This window comes from Erpetoichthys calabaricus, chromosome 18 (genome assembly GCF_900747795.2).
Source record: "Erpetoichthys calabaricus chromosome 18, fErpCal1.3, whole genome shotgun sequence".
In the NCBI taxonomy this organism is placed as follows: Eukaryota; Metazoa; Chordata; class Cladistia; order Polypteriformes; family Polypteridae; genus Erpetoichthys; species Erpetoichthys calabaricus.
The window spans coordinates 75836153-75857296 of record NC_041411.2 but is presented as its reverse complement, the minus strand read 5'-3'; the positions used below and the strand labels follow the sequence as shown (position 1 = coordinate 75857296).

Here is a 21144-nt window from a genome sequence, read left to right as displayed (position 1 = left end):
GTCAACATGTCAAAAGACCATCACTGACCATTCTCAATATATGTAGTAAATATCGAGGCACATCAGAAGCCATAATAAAATGAAACGACGACCAAGTTGGTAACAAAGGGATTTGCCCAACACCCGAGAACTAACAAAGAAGATGGGCACCCATAGAATCATTCCTGGCTTTAAACTGTTGGTTTCCATTATTTTAATTTTGAAGTACCTCAGGTCTCTTTAACTGAGCTATACAATGCAGGATGCACAGCAAAAGCCATTGGTTAAAATAAATGTTAATTTGCATAAATAGCTTATTGTATACAAAATAAGTTGTGCAACTAATCTCTCAACAGCGCACAGCCCATCATCACTACACCCCCTTCAAATTCCAAACAAAGTCACTCACTCATCAATAGCAATTTTGGATGGAATCTCTGACCACAAGCGGGCATACTTCACAGGAGTGACCTGCTCCTGCGGATCCCTGTCCACATGCATGTGCAGCATCATCCGACAGAAGGATGCTCTGAGGTCATATGGCAGGTTCTCATCAGACATGCATCGTAGGATCAAGTCCACATCCAGTTGGCCAGAGATTTTGTTGATGGCAAGATACTGTCTGTCAAGACACATCCGAGCAAAGAGGTTCAGCTGGTATCTAAAGGGGGAGATAAAAATAAACAGTTAGGCAATGCATGCCAAGGAACTTCAAGAGGTAACAGACAGAAATAAAACCATTATATTTAAAAACTGCTCTTCTAAATAGTACATTTTGGGTAAAGGTCCAGTCTTTAAGCAAAAAAGACAGAAAAAGGTGGGAGTCTGGAGATATTTGGCCAAATACAATTTGAGCTACATAACTCCAATTTTACAAGACGTAAATTTATCAGAAAGAAAGCTTACATATCTCATTGGTTTACTGAATCGCGGATTGCTCAAATTTTTGTTTTGTAAGATATTCTGCTATACTATTTTAAAAATTTCCCTTGGGTACAAATAAAGTACAATCTAATCAAATCTATTGAAACACTAGCACACAGTTGGCACCAGCCTCAAATAAAAATGTATATATTCAGTTTTTCACACTCTCCAGGCTTGTCCCAAGAGGTCTACCACAGCACATCCCATTAGCCTTATGTATAAAAGAAAAGCAGAAAGGGGATATTTATGGGCATCAGCTTATAGTCTTCAACTATGGGGCTCAATTTTTATTGCAGAGGCAGCACTTGAACAAAACGTTTAAGTTATAATCCTACTCTTGGTTTATGAAGGGTTACAACATAGGGGGAAAAAAAAACATTAGAATCTCTACACTGTGCCAGTGTTTTGGCACAGTTTATATTATTAACCACTCCAGATAAAGCATATTTTCATACATTCCAAAAAAATAGTAAAATATGAAACTCCACAGAATATAAAAAAAGGCTGAATTTTCATCCTCAAAAAAAAAAAAAAAAAAAAAAAAAAAAAAAACACACTAGGAATAAACGTATCAGAAAAGATCAAGGAAAAGAAATTAACTGTACAAAAACCGACAGTAGAAATGAGAAAGAATGTGTTGTGTCTCAGACTAAGACAATTGGTGTTAAAATGCAGTATTCTTGAAATAAATTGCAATTTTGTTTTCGGCTAAAAACGCCAATAATGATTAGAACTTAACACTGGAGCAGTTAAGGTGTTAACTGAATACTGAAAAGTTAACTCCACCTCATGGACTGTGCCAAATGTACAAACAAAATGCCTGCTAGAAACTGCCAACATAACTCCAAGCACAATATGTGCAAGATTCTTAGTACCTGGACATTTCTAAACAATCACTCTATTTTATTGAATTTTTTAGTTGCAAACACTATCCTAGCTCAATTTACCGCTAGAGCTACAGTATATTAGCTTACTTTTTTTTTTTTTTTTTTAATCCCACCTGTAATAGCTTAAAACTTCCACATCTTCCTTCTGTCCTTCCTTGGCATCTTGAGCTAATTCACGGATACTCTTACTGCGAATTTCCCTACTACTGTCTTTCCAGAAAAGCCAGACTTCCTCCTCATCCTCTTCAGTGTCCTCAGCAGGGGTTTCTCCACATGGCACACCTTCAAACTCAAACCGGGACAGTACCAGCCTACAAATTGCCACAGAAAACAGCAGAAGCAATTAATAGCAGGAAATGTTCAACATTTACTGTACATAATACACATACAGCTGGATAGTAACTCACTTGGTTTCAATGAGTATGTCCGCATTGGCCGGGTCCAAAACCGCAGTGCAGATGAGTTCTTGTGTAACAGGAATGGATTTGTTCATTGACACACAAAGGTCCGATAAGTAATCTAAAAACCTTAACCATTTTTAAAAAAAAAATATTTCAGAGACTCAAAGATAAAGCTTGCATATCTCCTAGGAAAGTCAGAACACTGCCAGTGCGATTTTAGGCTGAGCACTTAAAATTGTTAATGAGATGACTTTCCAGTCGGTGGGAGCCACAGGAGTACAGTAGTTAAGGCCCTGCATTGAAGCGTGGATGCTTTGGAAAATGTAGAACTGTTTATGATTGTACTATGGAAAGAATGTAGAACTGAGAACCAGAGATTAAATCCCTATACCACTCTGCTATTAAATACTATTGTCTATTGAGAGCACCTTATATTCACTCCAAGTACAAAGGGTCATACCATATTATGTCAGCTACCATGGTCTAAATGTTGGCAACTCATTCCGAGATGTAATTTAGGTTAAACAAGTTATTGCAGCAAAGAAATAACCGATACGAGCAGTTTGAAAGGTTGGTCTTGTACTTGAGTATTGACTCATGGGACATGAATCAATAAGGTCCAAAACAAAGTTAACTTACTAAAATGAAGTTTTGCCATAAATTGACTATGTGGGTTGGGTGAAGATTTAATGACTTGTGAAACATGTCACCAAGCACCCCCAAAATATGTCTTAGAGTTTCTTCTGAAATGTTTTAAAACATTTCCTTCCTCTCAGTTATAGTGGATTCTGAAAGTATTCAGACCTTCACTTTTGTAAATTTTATGACGTTACAATCTTTTGCTGTAATTGTTTAAATTCATTTCCCCCCCATATCAAGCAATATGGAATACTCTACAATGACAAAGTGAAAACAAGATTTTAGAAATTGTGCACAATTATTAAATAAAACCTGAAATATATTGACCTAAGTATTTGGACCCTTTGTTATGACAGTTTAAATTTGCCTCAGGTTCCATTCTAATGATCATCAATGAAAGGTTTCTATATCATCTCTGGAGTCCACCTTTGGTCAGTTCAGTTGACTGACATGATTAGGAAAGACACACACCTGTCTACAGAATGTCCCACATGAGAAAAGACCAAGCCATGAGGTCACAGGAATTTCCTGCAAAGCTTAGAGACAGGAGTTTGTTGAGGCACAGATCTTGGGAATGCTACAAAAACAAATCCTACAGCACTTGAAGGTTCACAGGGGTACAGTTGCCTAAATAATTCTTACATTAGACACATTTGAAACAGCTGGCCACCTGACTAAATTGAGAAATTCTGGAAGAAGGACCATTATAAGAGAGGTGACCAAGAACAGTCACTCTGGACGAGTTGGGAGAAACTTCAGGAGAACGACCATCACTGCAACACTCCGCAAGTCTGGGCTTTATGATAGTGGCCAGACAGAAGCCTCTCCTCAGTAAAAGGTGCATGGAAGCACACTAGGAGTTAAGATAAATAAAAGACTGTCAGACTGAGGAGTCAAGATTCTCTGGTCTGATGGAACCAAGTTTAGCACAGTGTCTCCAGAAAAATAGGTACCTCTCATTGCCTGCGTAATACCATCCCAACAGTGAAGCACAGTGGAGGCCGAATTAGGCTATGGGGTTGTTTCTCAGCAGCAGGGACTGGGAGATTGGACAGGTTTGTGGGACAGCTGAACAGCACAAACTACAGAGATATCTAATGGAAACCTATTCCATACTCTGATTCCAGGCTGTAAATCACTACAAAGTTACAAAGGTCTGAATACCTCAGTCAATTCGATATTTCAGTTTTATCTTTAATAAGTCTGCAAAAATTTTGACAATCCTGCTTTTGGTTTCTCATGTGGGGAAAAATATTTTAGCACAAAACTGCAACATATCAAAATGTGAAAAAAGCAAAAGATGTCTGAATACTTTTGCAATTTACTATACAATCCCAATGCTATATTCCCATTATGAAAAAAAAAAACTGAAGTCCAGCAAGGTTTTGTTTTTTTTTTGTTTTTTTAAAACCAAAATGTTGAAATATTGAGTGGCAAGAGAAATTTAAAACACAATATTCAAATAGTGACTGCTTTCCAAATTGTCTTACAGTTGTAAATTGTTTCAACATTCCCAGGCTGCAAATCTTAAAACACACACAGCAAGCAAAGCTATGCTGCCAAACACTCCGTAGCTGAAGTTACAAAATAAAAATGTTTATATGAACAAGACACCTAGTCAGACACTAATTATTTTGTAATAGCTGTTTAAAAGTACCACCGTTGGCAACATCTGATAAAAGTTGGGAGTTTGAGAAAGTAGACAGGAAGGGATTGGGGGGGACTGACATCACACAATTTACCTTGGCTCACGGTTTTTCCTCACTAAACTGACAAAGGTATCTATCTCTGCAGCAGTAATATGCTTTTCCAAAAGCTTGCGGTTGTTGTGTAACAAAGCAGTTATTGTGTCTTCAGCCAGAACATCATACCCAATCTGTTTTTGCATAAAGCCAAACTGCTTCGCAATGTACTCCTTTAAGAAAAAAAGGAGAAAAAAAAATAAGTATAGTTGTCAGGGTAACTCAAATACTGTAAATTATGACAAATATGTGATAAATGTTAACACTGGTAAGTGTAATTAAGATACAATTTCTGACTTAAAGCTAGAAAAATGAAAACAGGAATAGGCAAATGTGAGAGACTTATGCCTACAAACAAATCTCATGGGATTGAGGGCTGTATTGACCCTAATTATTCAGCAGGTGTCAATCATATTTACATTTTAAGGAGAATATTTAAAAATAAATAAATAAAAATTGATGTGGCCCAAGTATGCCATCTAGTGCTATTGACATTTCATTATTCCCTAGCTTTCAATGATTACACTGAAGGTATGACTTGCTAAATACTTCAGATACATGCAAAAAGACTGGTAGGTTTTAAATTATAGTTTTTAGATTATGGAGTGGTAAATGTAGAAACAACCTAAAGATACTGATCTCTGTAGGCATCATTCATTTTTTATATTATATATATATAAAAATAAATAGAGAGAGAGAGAGAGAGAGAGAGAGAGCACAACAGCAGGATAGCTTATTAACTAGAAAACAAGGCCAAGATAGTTCAACAGTCAAATTAATGTAGTAATAACAATAGGAAGACGACAAAGTGAGATTAAACACTTCAAATAGCTGTGCCAATTAAGCCCTGTGTTTTTTTGATATCTTTACTTAATGCAAACCAAACAACTTTCAACAGTTGTCAATTAACAAAAGTACTTTCAAGTACCGTTAAGCATTATCCAAAATAATGGGGACTGACAATAGCTCAGGAAGGTAATGAAACACCAATAAAATGCCTATTAGAGAAAATAAAGTACAATTTAACATGCTCTAATAGTAAATTATTTTAAGTTCTTGTTATAAAAAAAAAAAGCATTTAGAGGTTGGGAGCTTACACCGATACAGCACATCACCACACCCATTACAAGACAAAACGTTTAGGTTGAAATAGAGGATACAACAGCTCACTTCACTTGATATGCATAATTTTTTTGCCGAATAGTAAACTGACACTCCAATGTACTTGGAAAAAGTAAAGGAGAGTGCCAACTAGTGTCCCTCCACCAAAGGTGGTCAGCTATACTTTCTGCAAGGAATGTTGCAAGGTCATTTTTGGTGGAGGATGAAAGAAATAGAAAAGGAGTATTTTAATCTGCATTCCTATAATTCATCTATTTGCCATCTAGCCTACAGCAGGGGACCAAAAAAATGTTCAAGGAATTATTGCTAAAATGTTACAAATGCTACATTTTTAGTTTTCCCTAGGGTTTAAAGCAACAATCATTAAATACTGTAGCTACATGAAGGTTTATGGGGCACAATTCATTTACAGTCAGTTTAAAAAATTTCATTTAGAGTAATTTAGCACATATCCTACAACTTCCTGTATCTTGTCCAAAAAAAAATAAATAATCAAGTCTTTACATGTGAAGGCCATATTCACTTTATTAGGTTACAGCTACTTTTGCAGTGAAATGAACACTGTTTACAGATCAATAAAGGGACAGCACTTCTGTTTGTGAATTGTGGAAACTGGTGTCTGCTGTGAAGCAATTTATGACTGAGGAACAAACTTTATGCAGTTCCACAGTTATGGCAATACAGGCATTATATACACTTAAAAGTAAAAACCATAATATGGATTCAGTTATTTTACGAATATTTTATCAATTTATGAAACTCCTTGTGAGCAGGATTACCTGGTTTTTGCGATAGTCCTGTTGAGAGTGTCTCAGCACTCTATAGCACAGCCGGCATATGTGTCGAAATGGTGCATGTCGTTGGTCGGCAAGCTCTTCTAGTCTCAGCATTGGCCCATCACCACTGTCCGTGAAGGGCGCCTGCAGCAGCTTAAAAATCTAATTGATCATGTAAGAAACTGCTTGATAATACGTTCAGTCTTAATGTGCGACATTTCAGAATATTTAAGAAAGGTTACCTGTTTCAGAATATTTTGCTCCCTCATGAGTTTTTGCCTCTCTCGGTTAGGTTTATTGACCATAACTTCTAGAACATCTTGCCCATTGTTTGGAATGTCAACAACAAAAAATACGAGGTCTTCAAGTAATTTTGTTACGAACCTGTCAGAAGAGAACAAAACCCATACTCAAAAGTTCTTTGTAGCTTTTAGAAGCTGCAGAATGTCAAGCATAATTCTCATGCATGTGGCACTCTTATTAAAGAGCAGTATGTTTATGCAGAAAAAATTCCATTTATCCAGTTACACTTCAATTTGATTTTACTGAGCGATAACAAGTGGTTACAAATTTAACCAAATTAGCAAAAATGTTTTGCTCATAAGACCATTCAATTCCAGTTCACTACTTCTGAATACACTGCACATGTGCCAATATGCAACTTGCCTCCGTTCGTTTTGGGTTATGGTGCCTTTTTCAAGTTTTCCTGCAATTGATGCCAACACCTTGCTGGCATCGTTAGCAAAGTCCAGGTCTCGCACCTCAGCTGGAGAAACAGGAACAATAGCAAAAGCTTCTTTGTCTTCCTTCAGCGAAGAAGTGCCAATCTAAACAAGACATTAAAAAAATTCTGCAAAAAATTTCACTGTTACGATACTGAAGGTATGCTTTGATTAGGATTTCAAGAGGTGTACATTTATTTTTAAAAAACACAGTAACTCAGAACTCCAAATAAGTTTAAGTGGCATAGACAATTTGTTCATAGTGCTCGCAAAATGTCAGACAGAAGTCATGACTGATAACAATGATTGCAAGACAACAGTACCCAAAACTGGACCACAGCTGAAATTTATCCTGACCGGGTTTAATTAATGTTGGCCCAACTGGACAAGTGTAGAAAAATAGAGTAGCAACAAAACTGAGGAAATTGCTTGCTTGCCTACTATTCTATGTACCAGTGTTATGAATATTGTGGAACCCAGTAAAGGGACTCGGGACAGGTATCAATGAAGACCAATTACACTTTAAAAAAAAAAAAAATGAGGGTGGGGAGGTTATAAAAATAAAGTGCCATGCTAAAAAAGTATCTGACTTAAGAGACCAGACCATTTTTATATTCACAGGACTTACTCTCAGCATGACTGGTTTTTCCTCTTCCTTGTCTATTGGATTGTTTGTGCTATGTACCCAGGTGTTTGTACATAAATGCCTCAATCTCACATAAGAGTTCCTAAAATGAAAAAATTAAACTACATTTTAACATTCCATTTGCTTAAAATGGTACAAAACTAGACGAAAAAGGTGAGAAAAATCACCATGTGCTTTAAATAAAATCACGGTGAATATGCTTCAACAATTAAAAACTTAAGATTTGTGTTGACTTCATATTGTATGGAACACAAACATGAACAAATTTAATCAAAGCAGGATACCTTAAATTGAAAGTGTCCAAAAGATAAAAGGTTTTAAGCTGGCATCCCCCTCAGCCCTTCTTACCCTCCCCCTTCAAGATACAATCAAACTTGCAATGTCTGGTTGAAGAATGAACATTCTCCTTGCTGCTGTCCAAAGCAATAAGCTGAAATATCTGTTATGACAAATCTCCCCTAATAATTATGTCAGGCACACACTTGGAAGAATATAGAACCCGTGACCAAAAAAAAAAAAACAACTTTCAATTTACACTGTAAATTAGTTTCTGCATTGCTTACATACTAATCCTGATTCTCAGAACAGTATTGTCAAAGGCCAAAACTCGGTTATTGAATCACTTTCTGAAAAACTTTAATGTTCACCTAGATAGGCATTTGCAGAGCTCATTCATTCTTTTGTAATGTCTAAACATATCATTCATAAAATTTCTCATCATGTTTGCAATTAGGATGAACTGTGATGCAAAATGGAAAATAGACAACAAAAGTTAAGCTGGGCTGGGATTATGAGTTTTTTCATAGGATTAAGGGATTCTAGTGTTAAGCAATTAGCACATAGTTGTCATCATTTAGACAACTCAAAATTGTTCACACAAAATTTCTAATCATGTACTAGACAGATGTGTGAGTGGTTTAACAATAACCAGGGTCTGGTAATCTTTTCCTTCCACTATACTCTCTTCCTAAATACCTTAAGTTTTTTTTCAGCAGGGTGGTGAAAAGAACAATTGAAATCTTCTTCAGTTATTGGACTTGGCCTACGGAGACACATTTGTGGAGTCGTGATCAAAGATGGATTCAGCAAACCACAGGATTCTTTTCCCAGTGGCTTGCAAGGGAGAACATTGTCCAAGATGAAGTCTTGTGTCTACCTTAACCTTGTCCCAGCAACATGTTGCGATTGTACAACATTTTACTGTAATGCTTTCAGTTGGAATTTTCTTTTTGTCCTTTATAGTACAATTATTGGGAGTAAAGAATACGGCACATCCTACATATTGCAAACAGCTAAACAATTTTTTAGTCTTTTTTTGTAGTTGGTTTCCTTTACTGTAACTCAAGATGCAAAAAATAATTGAACTGCTTTTCACTCGCATTTTTTGGATGTGGTGTGTACTGAATATTCAAAAGTGGTTTTGAATAGGCACTGCAGAAAGGGTGGTAGGTTTTTATTCTACAATATATTTCTTTCCCACTATTATAATATAAGAAAGAACAGGTATAGTATCCTAATCAAGGTGACAGGTGGTTAGTGGCAAGTATTCATCCATCAACATCTAAGATCAGACTACATATGAAAGCATTACTTTTTAAGTGTAACATGAACCAAAAAATCTGAGACAGGGTTAGTGCTTTATTAAAAAAAAATTACTCTTAAAATGGTTACCTTGGCACTAGAGAGTCACCACCTCTCAGAGTTGTAGGATCCAGCTCAAAAATTGAGGAGATATCATTTCCATCTGGTACAGACACCAGGGTATACCTTACTTTCTCCTGGACTGTACGGAGACGGGTCCTCAGCACATCCTGCTCCGAGTCCATCTGGAACAAGAGAGATGGCTAAATTACAAGCACATAAGAACTACTGAAGCAAGCACAAAGTAGATCATTTAATCTGTGAATAAGGAATCTAAACCCTTCTCAGAAAGCAAGAGACTCCAAACTGAATTAAATTTGCTTTTTAAGGGTCTATATATCAGTCTATCATTTTGCTGTAAAAGTATGTTATAAATAAGCAGACACCTTTTTATATCAAAATACTAAAATTTGTACTTGCTATTCACACCAGTGGCTTCCTATCAAATGAACTGAGATATTTAAATAAAAATAAATAAATAAAGCGTAATTCACCTTAAGGAAACAAGTTAGTGCAGTGGATGATGTTTCTAACTCATGTGAAAAGCATCCTTGGTTTGAATGCAGGGCCCCGTTTTTGTTACTGTAGCATATGCACAGTTTCCCAGTTTCAACATGGCTTTTAGAACATTATAAAAATTGTGAGGAGAACATGTCATCCTGCACAAACTTGTTCACTCTATTCAATGAGGATTGTCCAAAACAGTAGCAAGTCAAGATCTGAAGGGCCCTGAACTCCTACTTTCCACCACACTACCCTGTCATTTATTGAACGTGTCTAAGGTTTTTTGCACGAAATCTGCCCTGAAGTTTCCAGCCGTGTCCCAGCGTTCAATTTTAAAGTGACAACTGAGATCTACTGTACTAATTCCCTTTATAATTCCAATACTTATGTACCCACTTAAACTTTCAGTCCCTTTAACTCGTACTTCTCAGTCCTCATCAGCCTAATCACTGTTCTCTGGACTTTCTCTAGTGCTGCTATGAATTTTTCTGTAATATGGATACCAAAACTGCACACAAGTAGGCCTCCGTAGTGCATTATATAACTTGGGCATAACCTTCCTTGACATGTACTGTACACATGATATGCAACCTTGCATTATGCTTAACTTCTTGGTCACTTCTGTACACTGGATGTAGATAGTGGGGAGTCCACTAGGACTGCTAGGTCCTTATCATAAGGAATCTTTTCAAGTTTCAGATCTCCCATTTAAGGTACTACTGGATTGTAATGCCATTTATAGAAGAACTGGACTAGAATCTAGAAAGCTTAAAATACAGTAGATTAAAGTTGGCAATACAATAAAGGAACATAACTCAGTATTCAAGTTAACGTCTTCATGTTTAAGAGCCTTGAAATGTTGATCATCGTTACTGTTGGACATGTACCACACAGCTACAAAATATAGGTAGGTTTCCTGAAACACAAAAGACTGAAGCCAGGCCTTTCTAAGGCACATTTCGAAAGTAATAAAAAGTCATGCAGAACTAAGAAAGCAAAGCCAGAGCAAGACTGTTCACTTTTGGTACAAGTAATCACAAGACTAAACCGTGGATTAAGTAGGAGTTCTGCAGTTCTACTCTAGTTCAATAGTCTTTGATAATAAACAGTAGGTTAAGGAACAACCTCCATATTCTGCAATTTATACCCAAACATTTGAGCAGTTCCCTGCAAAAAAGCTACAGTAAATAGTATTAACTTTTACCTTGTACATTATACGATTGTTGCTTTTGAAGAAACTGTAGATAATGTAGCACCCAACAAATAGAAGTACATATTGATATGCTGGGGTCAGATACCTGCTGTGATGACTACAGGAAACCACAGGACTGTGTGAAGCCAGCTTCTGACCACAAACTCTCTAGATGCATAGTCTGTTTCACAGCTTTCTAGGGTGCACTCTCTTCTTTTCTCTGCCTATGTGTTCTTTATACTGTACATCCTACTGGGCTCTTTCATCACAGCACTTTTGTCATTGATCTACAAGACCTCCATCACATTTTAGTCCCCTTTGAGATGCAAGTTTAAGAAGAAACTTAAACGTTTCAAATCTTACCTTCTTTGAAGCACAGCTATACAAACTTTAAGCACTATTAAGCTAAAGGCATGCCATGTCCGTTTTTCTAAAACAAAGAGAAGCAGACCTGCTGAAAGATGCACTGCCACCTGCTGATAAGACAGTAGCTTTTTTGCTCCACTGTAGTTTCAAATCAAGAAAACTAGGTGCACACTGGTGTAGGAAAAATTCTCAGCTGATCAGCTTTTTCCAACAACATGCCTCTTTGCAGTGGTCAGTACTAGAAATGTCACTCGCACGTTTAGCTGGTATTAAAATTACTGCAATACATTCAAACAAGCATCTCTTGGTTTAAACAATTACAGTGCAAAGGGCATTTGTCAAAAAGTTAACTAAAAAAGGAACACATTAATCAATGCTTGTATAACCTGTTTATAGTATGACTACTTACAGATGACCTTGATTCTTGAAACTCTTCATCATAATCAGGGTTTACCTAACAAAACAATACAAATTTTTTATAGGAATGGAAGGTACTCTGCAGCTCAAAATAAAGATGTGAAGATAGGATTAAAAAAAAATTGTTTTTGTAAAGGAAAGGCACACAGACGTCCTTTTCCACTTTAACACCAAATCTGTAAACAAAAAAGCAGGATTGTGGTTTGATCCCATCAGACTTTAAAGGCTCAGAAAACATACCCTTTCATACACTAGTCAAATTGAAAATTTACAAATGTTACATCATACTTTAACAGACAATCTCATAGCATCGTGAAACGTAACAAAGAACAAGCAAAGAAAATAAAGATGTATATTAATAATCCCAAAGATTCCATAGTTAGTCACTTTACACATCACCTTTAAAGTCTTGAAACTGAATTACAGTACACCGTTGCACTTCACTTACAGCACAGTTACATTTCCTGGTTATTCAGGCACATTTTTTGGTTTGTTTGCCCACTGCCATTTTTGTCTTCCCCCTACCTTTGAGAATATGAAAGTTAATTCTGTGCAAGCAGGGTACTAAGTTTCTTGTTTGGGATCTCATTTGAAAAATGTTGTAGAAAGTTAAAAAAATACACCCAGACAAACCGCTCATCATAAACTAAAAATATAGACTGGTTGTAATTTCTGAGGCAGACCCTGCTATATGACAGGAAAAAAGTCAAACTGCAGAATTCAGTTAGCTAAATGAAGTTCACTTGCATGCAATAGAGTCCCAGGATGTTAAAATTCAGAAAACTGAATCATTACAGTACGGTAATGGATAATAGATTATGAATTAGTTTAAGGTATGTTCTCCAAAAAGTTGCCTGTGCCTAATATACTAAGAAAAAAAAAATAAATACAATATTTCAGGTACTTGGGAACTGGGGGGTAAAGAACATGGAAAAGAATCAAATTATATACAACTTTGATGAGCTAATGTTTGTGTTGCTTCACCTGTACTGTGTATTTCATCTAAAAAAAATGTCAGTGAAGACTAAAAATGAAAGGATTACCATAAAAATAGGAAAGCAAAGCTGTAATGTCTAAAAAAGGGGCCTTATTATATTCATATACTGTATTAGTCCCAATTGAATGAGTAGGAATTTACATTCCTGCCAATCACCACAGAAGTCCAAATAATAAGAACAATCCATCCAACACACAAAACAAAATGAAACAAGAGTATCCATTTCAAACTGCTCAGAGAATGAGTGCTTCACCAGTCAAACATATGAAGTAGATGCAGCAAAATGGGCAGAAGTAGCTGCTCGAACGGAGTTTTGTTTTGCTTTTTACAGTTAAAGTGGTTTTATACAGAGCAGCAGCACAACTCTAGACTGAAGATTTCCCCAAAATTGGAAAATCTCATGTAAACCTATTTATGGTATTTTTTGGGGCAAAGTAGTAGGGACATGTTAACAAGATGCTGAACTGATGGGCCAAAAGTGAGAAAAAAAAAAAAAAAAAACGCACACCACTTGGCAAAGCAATGGCAGCTACGCTAATTAGAGAAGGTGGTTATATTTCCAGTGTTAACAAGCAAGGGACAAAAATCTCCCACTCTATTCTTACCTCAGCTGCCAAATAATGCCCAGTAGCAAGGTGCTTAAAACGAAATAAACTGTTCCAGTAGCCAGCTCCACCTCGACAAGGATCATGCTGAACCACCTAAGGGTTAACAAGGGGAAAAAAAAAATGTGTTAATAAATAAACCAAAATCTATACAACAGAAAAAAAAAACCTAGTACATCTTACCAAAAAATGTTTACAGCATCCACTAAAAACTAGTAATACAACCTGCAACCAGGTTACAGTAGTAATGACCCACACCACCTTTAACTCTTATGCCTAAGCAATATATTCTTTTTCTGTCAATTACCTCCACTTCCCATAAAGCTTTCGAACTTGTTGCAGATGTGGCAGATTGTCTGCCAGTTGTTCGCAGGAAGACATATTGCCGTTTTCTGTGGTCATCACAAGTAAGAAACTTTTCTTGCTCTGCATGAAATAGTCTCACCACATCTCCCTGTGAAGTTAAAAAACCAAGGTTCTTATAAAATTAAGACTTGTCAAATCTAGTATCTTTATGCAGTGAATAAATCCCTATATGTACTGTCAGTTGTGAAAGGGTATAGGTTGGATCTAGTCAAAAAACAGGATGGTAACTATGCTCACTCACCCCTTTTAATATACTCTCCTTATTATCACTCCATTTCATGAAAAGCACAATCTTCCAACTTGTATTGCAGTTCACAGAGTTGACCTTAAAAATAAAACCATTTTTGAATTGGGAAAAAGTTGCGTTTACTGTCATAGCATTACAAAAAACAAAAACTAGAATATTAACTGTTTTGAGCTCTCTGTTGGAGACTACAGACTATATAGAATTTCATATTTGGATAAAACATGAGCATATATGATAACAAAAGCAAACAAAGAAACACAATCATACAGCACATAGGGCAGCATATATAGGATTGCCATGTACATAATTTCATCTTTACTCTGAAGCACAAGAGCAACCACACAGCATGGAGCTTCACATGTATGTATCTGAAACCAGCCAACAGTGCACAAGAGTCAGTTAAATTCTAAAAATTGTTGGGTTTGTTAAGGCTAAAGATAGGACAGCATGCATGCACATTATGGTGAACTGAAACACTATTATGCAAATCACAAGAGAACTAAATCGAGCATAATCTCAAACCCACCTCATTGCAGCCAGGGTTGTCCACTAATTGGTGGCTACTGGCATGCAGAGGTTGTCCTGCATTTACTGGATTGAGAACTACTTTATCACCAATCACAACCTAAAGGAAAGAGACAAATTAAATTAATTCAGTACTTAGTCTATATTAGCTACATGTATGCCTCTTATACAGTTGGAAACCCCTTGTGATAAAGTATAGAATGATATGCTGCACCTTTAAGGGAAAAAAATACATTTTCTAGTAGGATGCAATAGCATGTTTACACCAATAAAAATGGGACAGCATTAACAGCCACAGGTTAAGCAGCAATTTGCAGACAATCTTTCTACATCTAATAGATGTTACTTCAAGAACCTTGGATGGTTGCGCTTATATGCACAGCATGTAAGAAAAATGTACGGTAATAATGAATAGGACTTTACCCAAGTACTGAACCCTGCACAGTGACAGAATGTCACTGCATATGGTATAGGCCAAGTTCAATGATATCTATACATTTGTCAAGTGTTACACTGGAACATGAGAACAACTTACACCACGATCCGAAACAAAAAAGCATACTAATCACCAGTTACAGGGCTTCAGCATAGCACATTAACCAATTAAACCAGTGTTATGGTGTATAAAATCTGAACATTTTGGTTTAATTATATTTTGTTCGAGACAAGACAACAGATGAACTACATTTAATACAAATCAAAGCAGGTTTTCATCCCTTACATTTCACTTTTAAAACAGCTGTTCCAACATAGAAAGGAAGACATGCTGATGGCTCAATTACTTTATAACCTGGGAAAGGAAGACTAAACCGACACCTCAGGCTATTGAAATGGACATCTGGGACAACAATTTGGTTTACAGCCTGGGAAAGATGGACACGAGGCAACATCAAAAAAAATTTATTATCTGGGAACGAGTTTGAACAAAATTCATCAATTATATTGTCAGCCAACAATCAGGTGCATTTGTTGTGAAACCACGGCATGACATTTCATAATAAATATGCCTCGTTTTGGAAGCAATGTCAGAGAAGAAGAAGAGGAACGGACGAAGACATCATTGGTCGTCAGAAAAGCATCATGAACATCGATTGCTAAATCAAACGCTTCCCTGGGACATTCGTCCTTGACATCTAACTTTTTCGTAAGCTTTTTCTAAAGACTATATATATCCAGACTTTCCTATCAGTACCTATTTTCTGTTATTCTTTGTTCCAGTGGTATTATTCTTCTTGTAATAAATACCATGCTGCTTTTAACTTTCTATGCTTTGTCAATGTCTAGAGTGACTGAAATAATAAGTTAGATTTCTTTGAGCACCTGGAGCAGCCACGGACATTTGCCATTATATCTGTGCTGCAAGGTTTAGAAGGCTGAGAGTGAGGAGCTCCACTCAATAGTTGTAACAGTACGAACAGGTATTCTTGGCTGATAAACGGCCTAGTCAAGAGTGCGGAGTCTTTGTATGTTCAAATGTATATTCTTGTAGACCAAAAGTAATTTAGGTCTGAGATATCATTAAAACATCATATGTTGATCGTGCTGATAAGTCTCTTGAAGTGCTGAGTGACAGGCTGTGTTATTTCTAAGGCACTTGTGTGGTTTAAAGGGCTAAAGATTAATCAGTGCGTGTGTGAGTGTCTCATTCATGGGGCACTGTTGTGGTTAGGGTCTGTGTGTATGCGTATAGCTATGTATGTGTGCATCTTAAAGTGCAACAGTACACCAACCCGATAACGAACTTGACGAGAACACTTACCCTTGAGAAATCAGGTAAAGGATAAGTAGAGGGAAATAATAAGATAACACAACCAGGCATTTCTATTTTAATGTGCACTGTTTCTCAGTAGTACTATAACAGCCACACCTCTATAGTTCTGTCCCTGGCTCGTTTGTAATGTGCCTAATGAGTCAGTCCAAGAGTAATACATCAATTATCTATACATCTCTTAATCCAAGTTAAGCTTTGGCTTCTTATAACTTGTATTCCAGGGATGCTGTGTAAAAATCGGGCACCATTTCACTTAAGGATACCCTCACACATACCAACTTAGAGTCAATCTAATGGATGACATCTGGATGGGACAAGGAAAAATTAGAATAAAAAGAAAATCCCTCACGGATAAGACAAATACACACAGACTCCACACAAATGACAACCAGGTGGAACTCAAACGGTGTCCTAGAGTGAATCCAACATCACTCACTTTCATGCTACTCTATTGCCCAAAATAAGATGTTTAGATAGGTTGCATCCTAACAAAGTCATTAGCAAAGCTATACTCACACTGTCTCCTATAGACCGCAGTTTGTAGAAGGGCTGAATATAAAACCAGGAGCCTTCATTTCCAGCAGCATCCAATGTTACTCGCATGGCATTCTTCTCCAATAGGGCAGGAAGGCGCTTGTTCACAGTTAAATATTTATTGCTCTTCAAGTGTAACAACTGTGAATCAAAAGTTCAAGGTAAACAGTGTGAAAATGGTCTACACAAACATCATGCGTGATCTCATTCAGACCTACTGCCACTTCACCCAATGGATCTTTATGGTCAAATAGGTTCATTGTTCGCACAAAAACGTCTTATGACATTTTGTATCCTTGGAGAGGATTTCAGGTAAAATTTAAAATACTTAGGAATAGCTGCAGTTATCCACATAACCACCTTCAAGCCAAAATTTTGTGTTCCTAACAATTTCAATAATCCACCCTAATAAAAATTTGCGCCCATGTAACTGTCCATCCGGTTCTTGTGTCTGTCATTCTAATAGATGCCCATCACAAACATTAACAGTGATTTTACAAATACCATAACAGACAGCATAAGAGACATATGCATTGCATGGTGTCCTGAAAATGTTAATGTAGAGAACTAGAATGATTACTTAGATTTCAACCCAGCTTAGTTGGACAGAACAGCATGTGGGGCTATAAAACCATTACAAATGTTTCCAATACCACTCACTTGACACTCCCTGCTGACCAATGGATATTAACCTCATGCATTTTATCCTAGTATGTAAAAGATACGCTAAAGTAACCGTAGTAATTACAGCCTTTAAGCAAGTAAGGTTTAAAAGGACATGAAACCACAACTGTATACAGTAAATTAAATGCACTGGACACCGATTTCTTGTTGGAATAACTTTATGACACAATCCACACCAATTTCTGCTTCAAAAAGCCAAGGTTATACCTCCTCTAATACCTTCAGGTTTGATAATGTCTGCATGGACAACCCACAGCCTGTTGGCAACCCAAAAGCAACTGCAGCCCTGATTATGAAATTCATTAAAAAAAAAAAAACACACTAAAAACTTTTGATGCAATGTACGGCAAATATAAAATACACCTCACAGCTAATGAAAACTGTTGCTGCTGCATAAAGCCAAAATGCTAAAACATATACATTGAACTTGGTTATATGCAAATTCACAAAGTTAAAAAGATTACACAAAATTAAAGGTGAGAAGAAATATTTAAAAATAAGCACTAAATATGTGCAGTTAAGCTTCTACCATTTCTCCTGCATTAAAAGGAATCTTTCCAGCTCTCCCCACATTGTTTTACACATTCATCATCTTTGTGCAGGTTTTAAGCATTTAAATTTTGTTTTTGAAGTGCTTTTCATTGATTGTTTTATATTAATCTCTGTACACAGAGGAAGTTTATTTTTAATAGTACTTTAAAAATTGTTTGCTTCCATGCTTTACACATCACTTTTTTTCCAAATGGAAACCTTGAGTGAACTTAGTATTGTATCAGAATCATTTGACAACAACATACACTCAGTTTTGAAAATTTGTGGTATGGTAACATGAGTACTAACAAGACAGAATTAAAAGTATTTCATTACCAAGAATAGCTACCAATATATCCATTAAAAACTGCTACCACCAAATGGGCGGCTCCAAAGCTGTACCTTTAAAATGGGCCTAAAATACAACAAAACTATTTTACCTGAATGACATTACCATACTGGATAATTGTACCAAGCAGCTTCCTGTTTTCAGACTCGTTCTGCTTCTTTTCCAGATCTGCTGCATGCTGCAGAAAATGAAAATACAAAGAAATAGTTTAGGTGGAGACAAAAAATACACACTCATTTTGTCCTTTATATAAAAACTGGAATGCAAGCTCAGTTTAGGGAGTGTAATGACCACAGAAACATCACTAGTCCTGGTTAAATGATATGATACACATACTGAAAATCAAAGAAAAAAAAAAAAAGTGTCAAAGCATTGACTATTGCCTGAAATTATATCCATCCACTTCCCAAACCCCCTTATCCTGACCAGGGTCACAGGGAAACTGGAGCCTCTCAGGGAGCATCAGGCACAAGGCAAGAACAATCTGGACAGTGCTTCATCCCATCACAGGGAGGACATTCGCACACTAGGGCCAATATAGCATTCAAATTTCACACAGAAAGCACCACGGACATGAAACCTTGTCTTTTTTGTCAGTCAGTCATTCCCCAACTCGCTATATCCTAACACAGGGTCACGGGGGTCTGCTGGAGACAATCCCAGCCAACACAGGGCACAAGGTAGGAACAAATTCCTGGGCAGGGTGCCAGCCCACCACAGGGGGCGTGCGCACACACACACACTAAGCACACACTAGGGACAATTTAGGATCACCAATGCACCTAACCTGCATGTCTTTGATTTGTGGGAGGAAACCCACGCAGACACAGGGAGAACATGCAAACTCCATGCAGGGAGGACCCGGGAAGCAAACCCAGGTCTCACTGCACCACCGTGCTGCCATTTAATAATTATTTTGTATGTGCAGAAAGTTCCCTCTGAAACTGTAGACAAGATTACTAAACTTGAACATACAATAAAAACAATTAGGGGCATTTTGGGTCACTTTTTTCCTATACTCCAAAGAAAATAAGTCATAATTGTAAGATGGAAATAGTAGTGAGGTCAAGTTTCTAATTGGAGGTCCCAATCATTAGCATTCATGCTCAGTGACTTTTGATATTGTTAAGCCTCATGGGCCAAAAGTAACATTCCATAAAGCTTCTGTGCTTAAAGATAACATGGGAAATTTGGAACAATGACAGAAGTGAATAAAAGGTGCTTAGCCACAACACTCAAAAATCCACTTACATGCAATTTATTTAGCAACACCGCATCTGTAGTGCTGTTCCCTCCTGGCTTCGCAGCTTTCCAGAACTGTTTCTGTGCAGAGTACCTGTTCATCGGGCAGAGTTTAAAAAGGCAATCTAATTTAAAAAGAAAAACAAAACAAAAGTACATAATTAGAGATGGAACTGTGAAATGAGATGAACTGATTCATAAAAATAAGCACATTAACTATAATATTTACATATCTCCCTTTGCCATGAATCCCCACATCACATTGAGCACAAAACACAACTTTAAAATATCCTTGACAGGAACCACAAGTGGACAGAAAAGGGAAGGGGGTTTAAAAAAAACAAAAATTAAAATCTCAAAACTAAAGCCATAAACAACTCATACAGTACATGACTACATTTCTAGAAAGTAAGGATAGCTACCTGCCAAGAACCATACAATTTAAGTATCTTTAGCTGGCATCTGGAGCCACCCTCACTGAGAATCAAGTTATTACAGTCTAGTTAGTGAGCACTGTAATGAAAGGTACTTCCTAATCTAAAATATATACAATTCTTTTCACGTTTGAAACAGAAATTACGTATGAGCGTTTGAAACGGAAATTACATATGACCACAGAAGAACAGGAAAAACATTCTTAATAAAACCCGATTCTTGCCGAGAGAGCGAATGGTGACATAGCTCTGGCTGTAGCGTCATGGGGAATTGCTTCTACATTAGATGGAGGCCATACAGCACATTCGGCATTGCAATTACCATTAAACCTCGCTCATGACGAAAATCCAATTTCCAACATACGCATGGGCTCTGGAAAGGCAAAAGTCTTGCAACATTCAAAGATAGTTTCGGATGAGTGCACCATGGCACAAAAGCTTATGAAGCCTTGAACCGAACAATGCAAGATCTCAGAGATCCTACCAAAATAATGGGAGGTACAGTAATCCCTCGCTATATCGTGCTTCGCCTTTCGCGGCTTCACTCCATCGCGGATTTTATATGTAAGCATATTTAAATATATATCGTGGATTTTTCGCTGCTTTGCGGGTTTCTGCAGACAATGGGTCTTTTAATTTCTGGTACATGCTTCCTCAGTTGGTTTGCCCAGTTGATTTCATACAAGGGATGCTATTGGCAGATGGCTGAGAAGCTACCCAGCTTACTTCTCTGTCTCTCTTGCACTGACTTTCTCTGATCCTGACGTAGGGGGTGTGAGCAGGGGGGCTGTTCGCACACCTAGACGATACGGACGCTCGTCTAAAAATTCTGAAAGATTATCTTCACGCTGCTATCTTTTGTGCAGCTGCTTCCTGAAACGACATGCTGCACAGTGCTTCG

At 37.0% G+C, this 21144-nt stretch overlaps 1 protein-coding gene and 1 long non-coding RNA gene across 7 annotated transcripts in view; one reads left to right on the top strand and one right to left on the bottom strand.

The window, feature by feature from the left end:
- Positions 1-21144, top strand: part of LOC127526220 (uncharacterized) — a 388781-nt gene that overhangs the window by 204897 nt on the left and 162740 nt on the right. The gene's annotated exons all lie outside the window — the stretch shown is intronic.
- LOC114669269 (inositol 1,4,5-trisphosphate receptor type 1-like) overlaps positions 1-21144 on the bottom strand; it is a 186557-nt gene that overhangs the window by 119728 nt on the left and 45685 nt on the right. For 5 of the 6 annotated variants that reach the window (XM_051920989.1, XM_051920990.1, XM_051920991.1 and 2 more), the window contains exons 1-6: positions 6713-6850; positions 6474-6632; positions 4573-4745; positions 2198-2317; positions 1904-2101; positions 389-640 (exon numbers count right to left, since the gene is read on the bottom strand). In XM_051920989.1, coding sequence (XP_051776949.1) covers positions 389-640; positions 1904-2101; positions 2198-2317; positions 4573-4745; positions 6474-6632; positions 6713-6775 — 965 coding nt within the window. In that variant the 5' untranslated portion in view covers positions 6776-6850. Of the gene's footprint in view, positions 1-388; positions 641-1903; positions 2102-2197; positions 2318-4572; positions 4746-6473; positions 6633-6712; positions 6855-7136; positions 7298-7820; positions 7921-9509; positions 9665-11950; positions 11996-13560; positions 13657-13867; positions 14015-14167; positions 14252-14699; positions 14799-16985; positions 17145-18658; positions 18746-19818; positions 19935-21144 lie in introns of those variants that run through there. The other variant, XM_051920995.1, reaches the window with a different exon arrangement.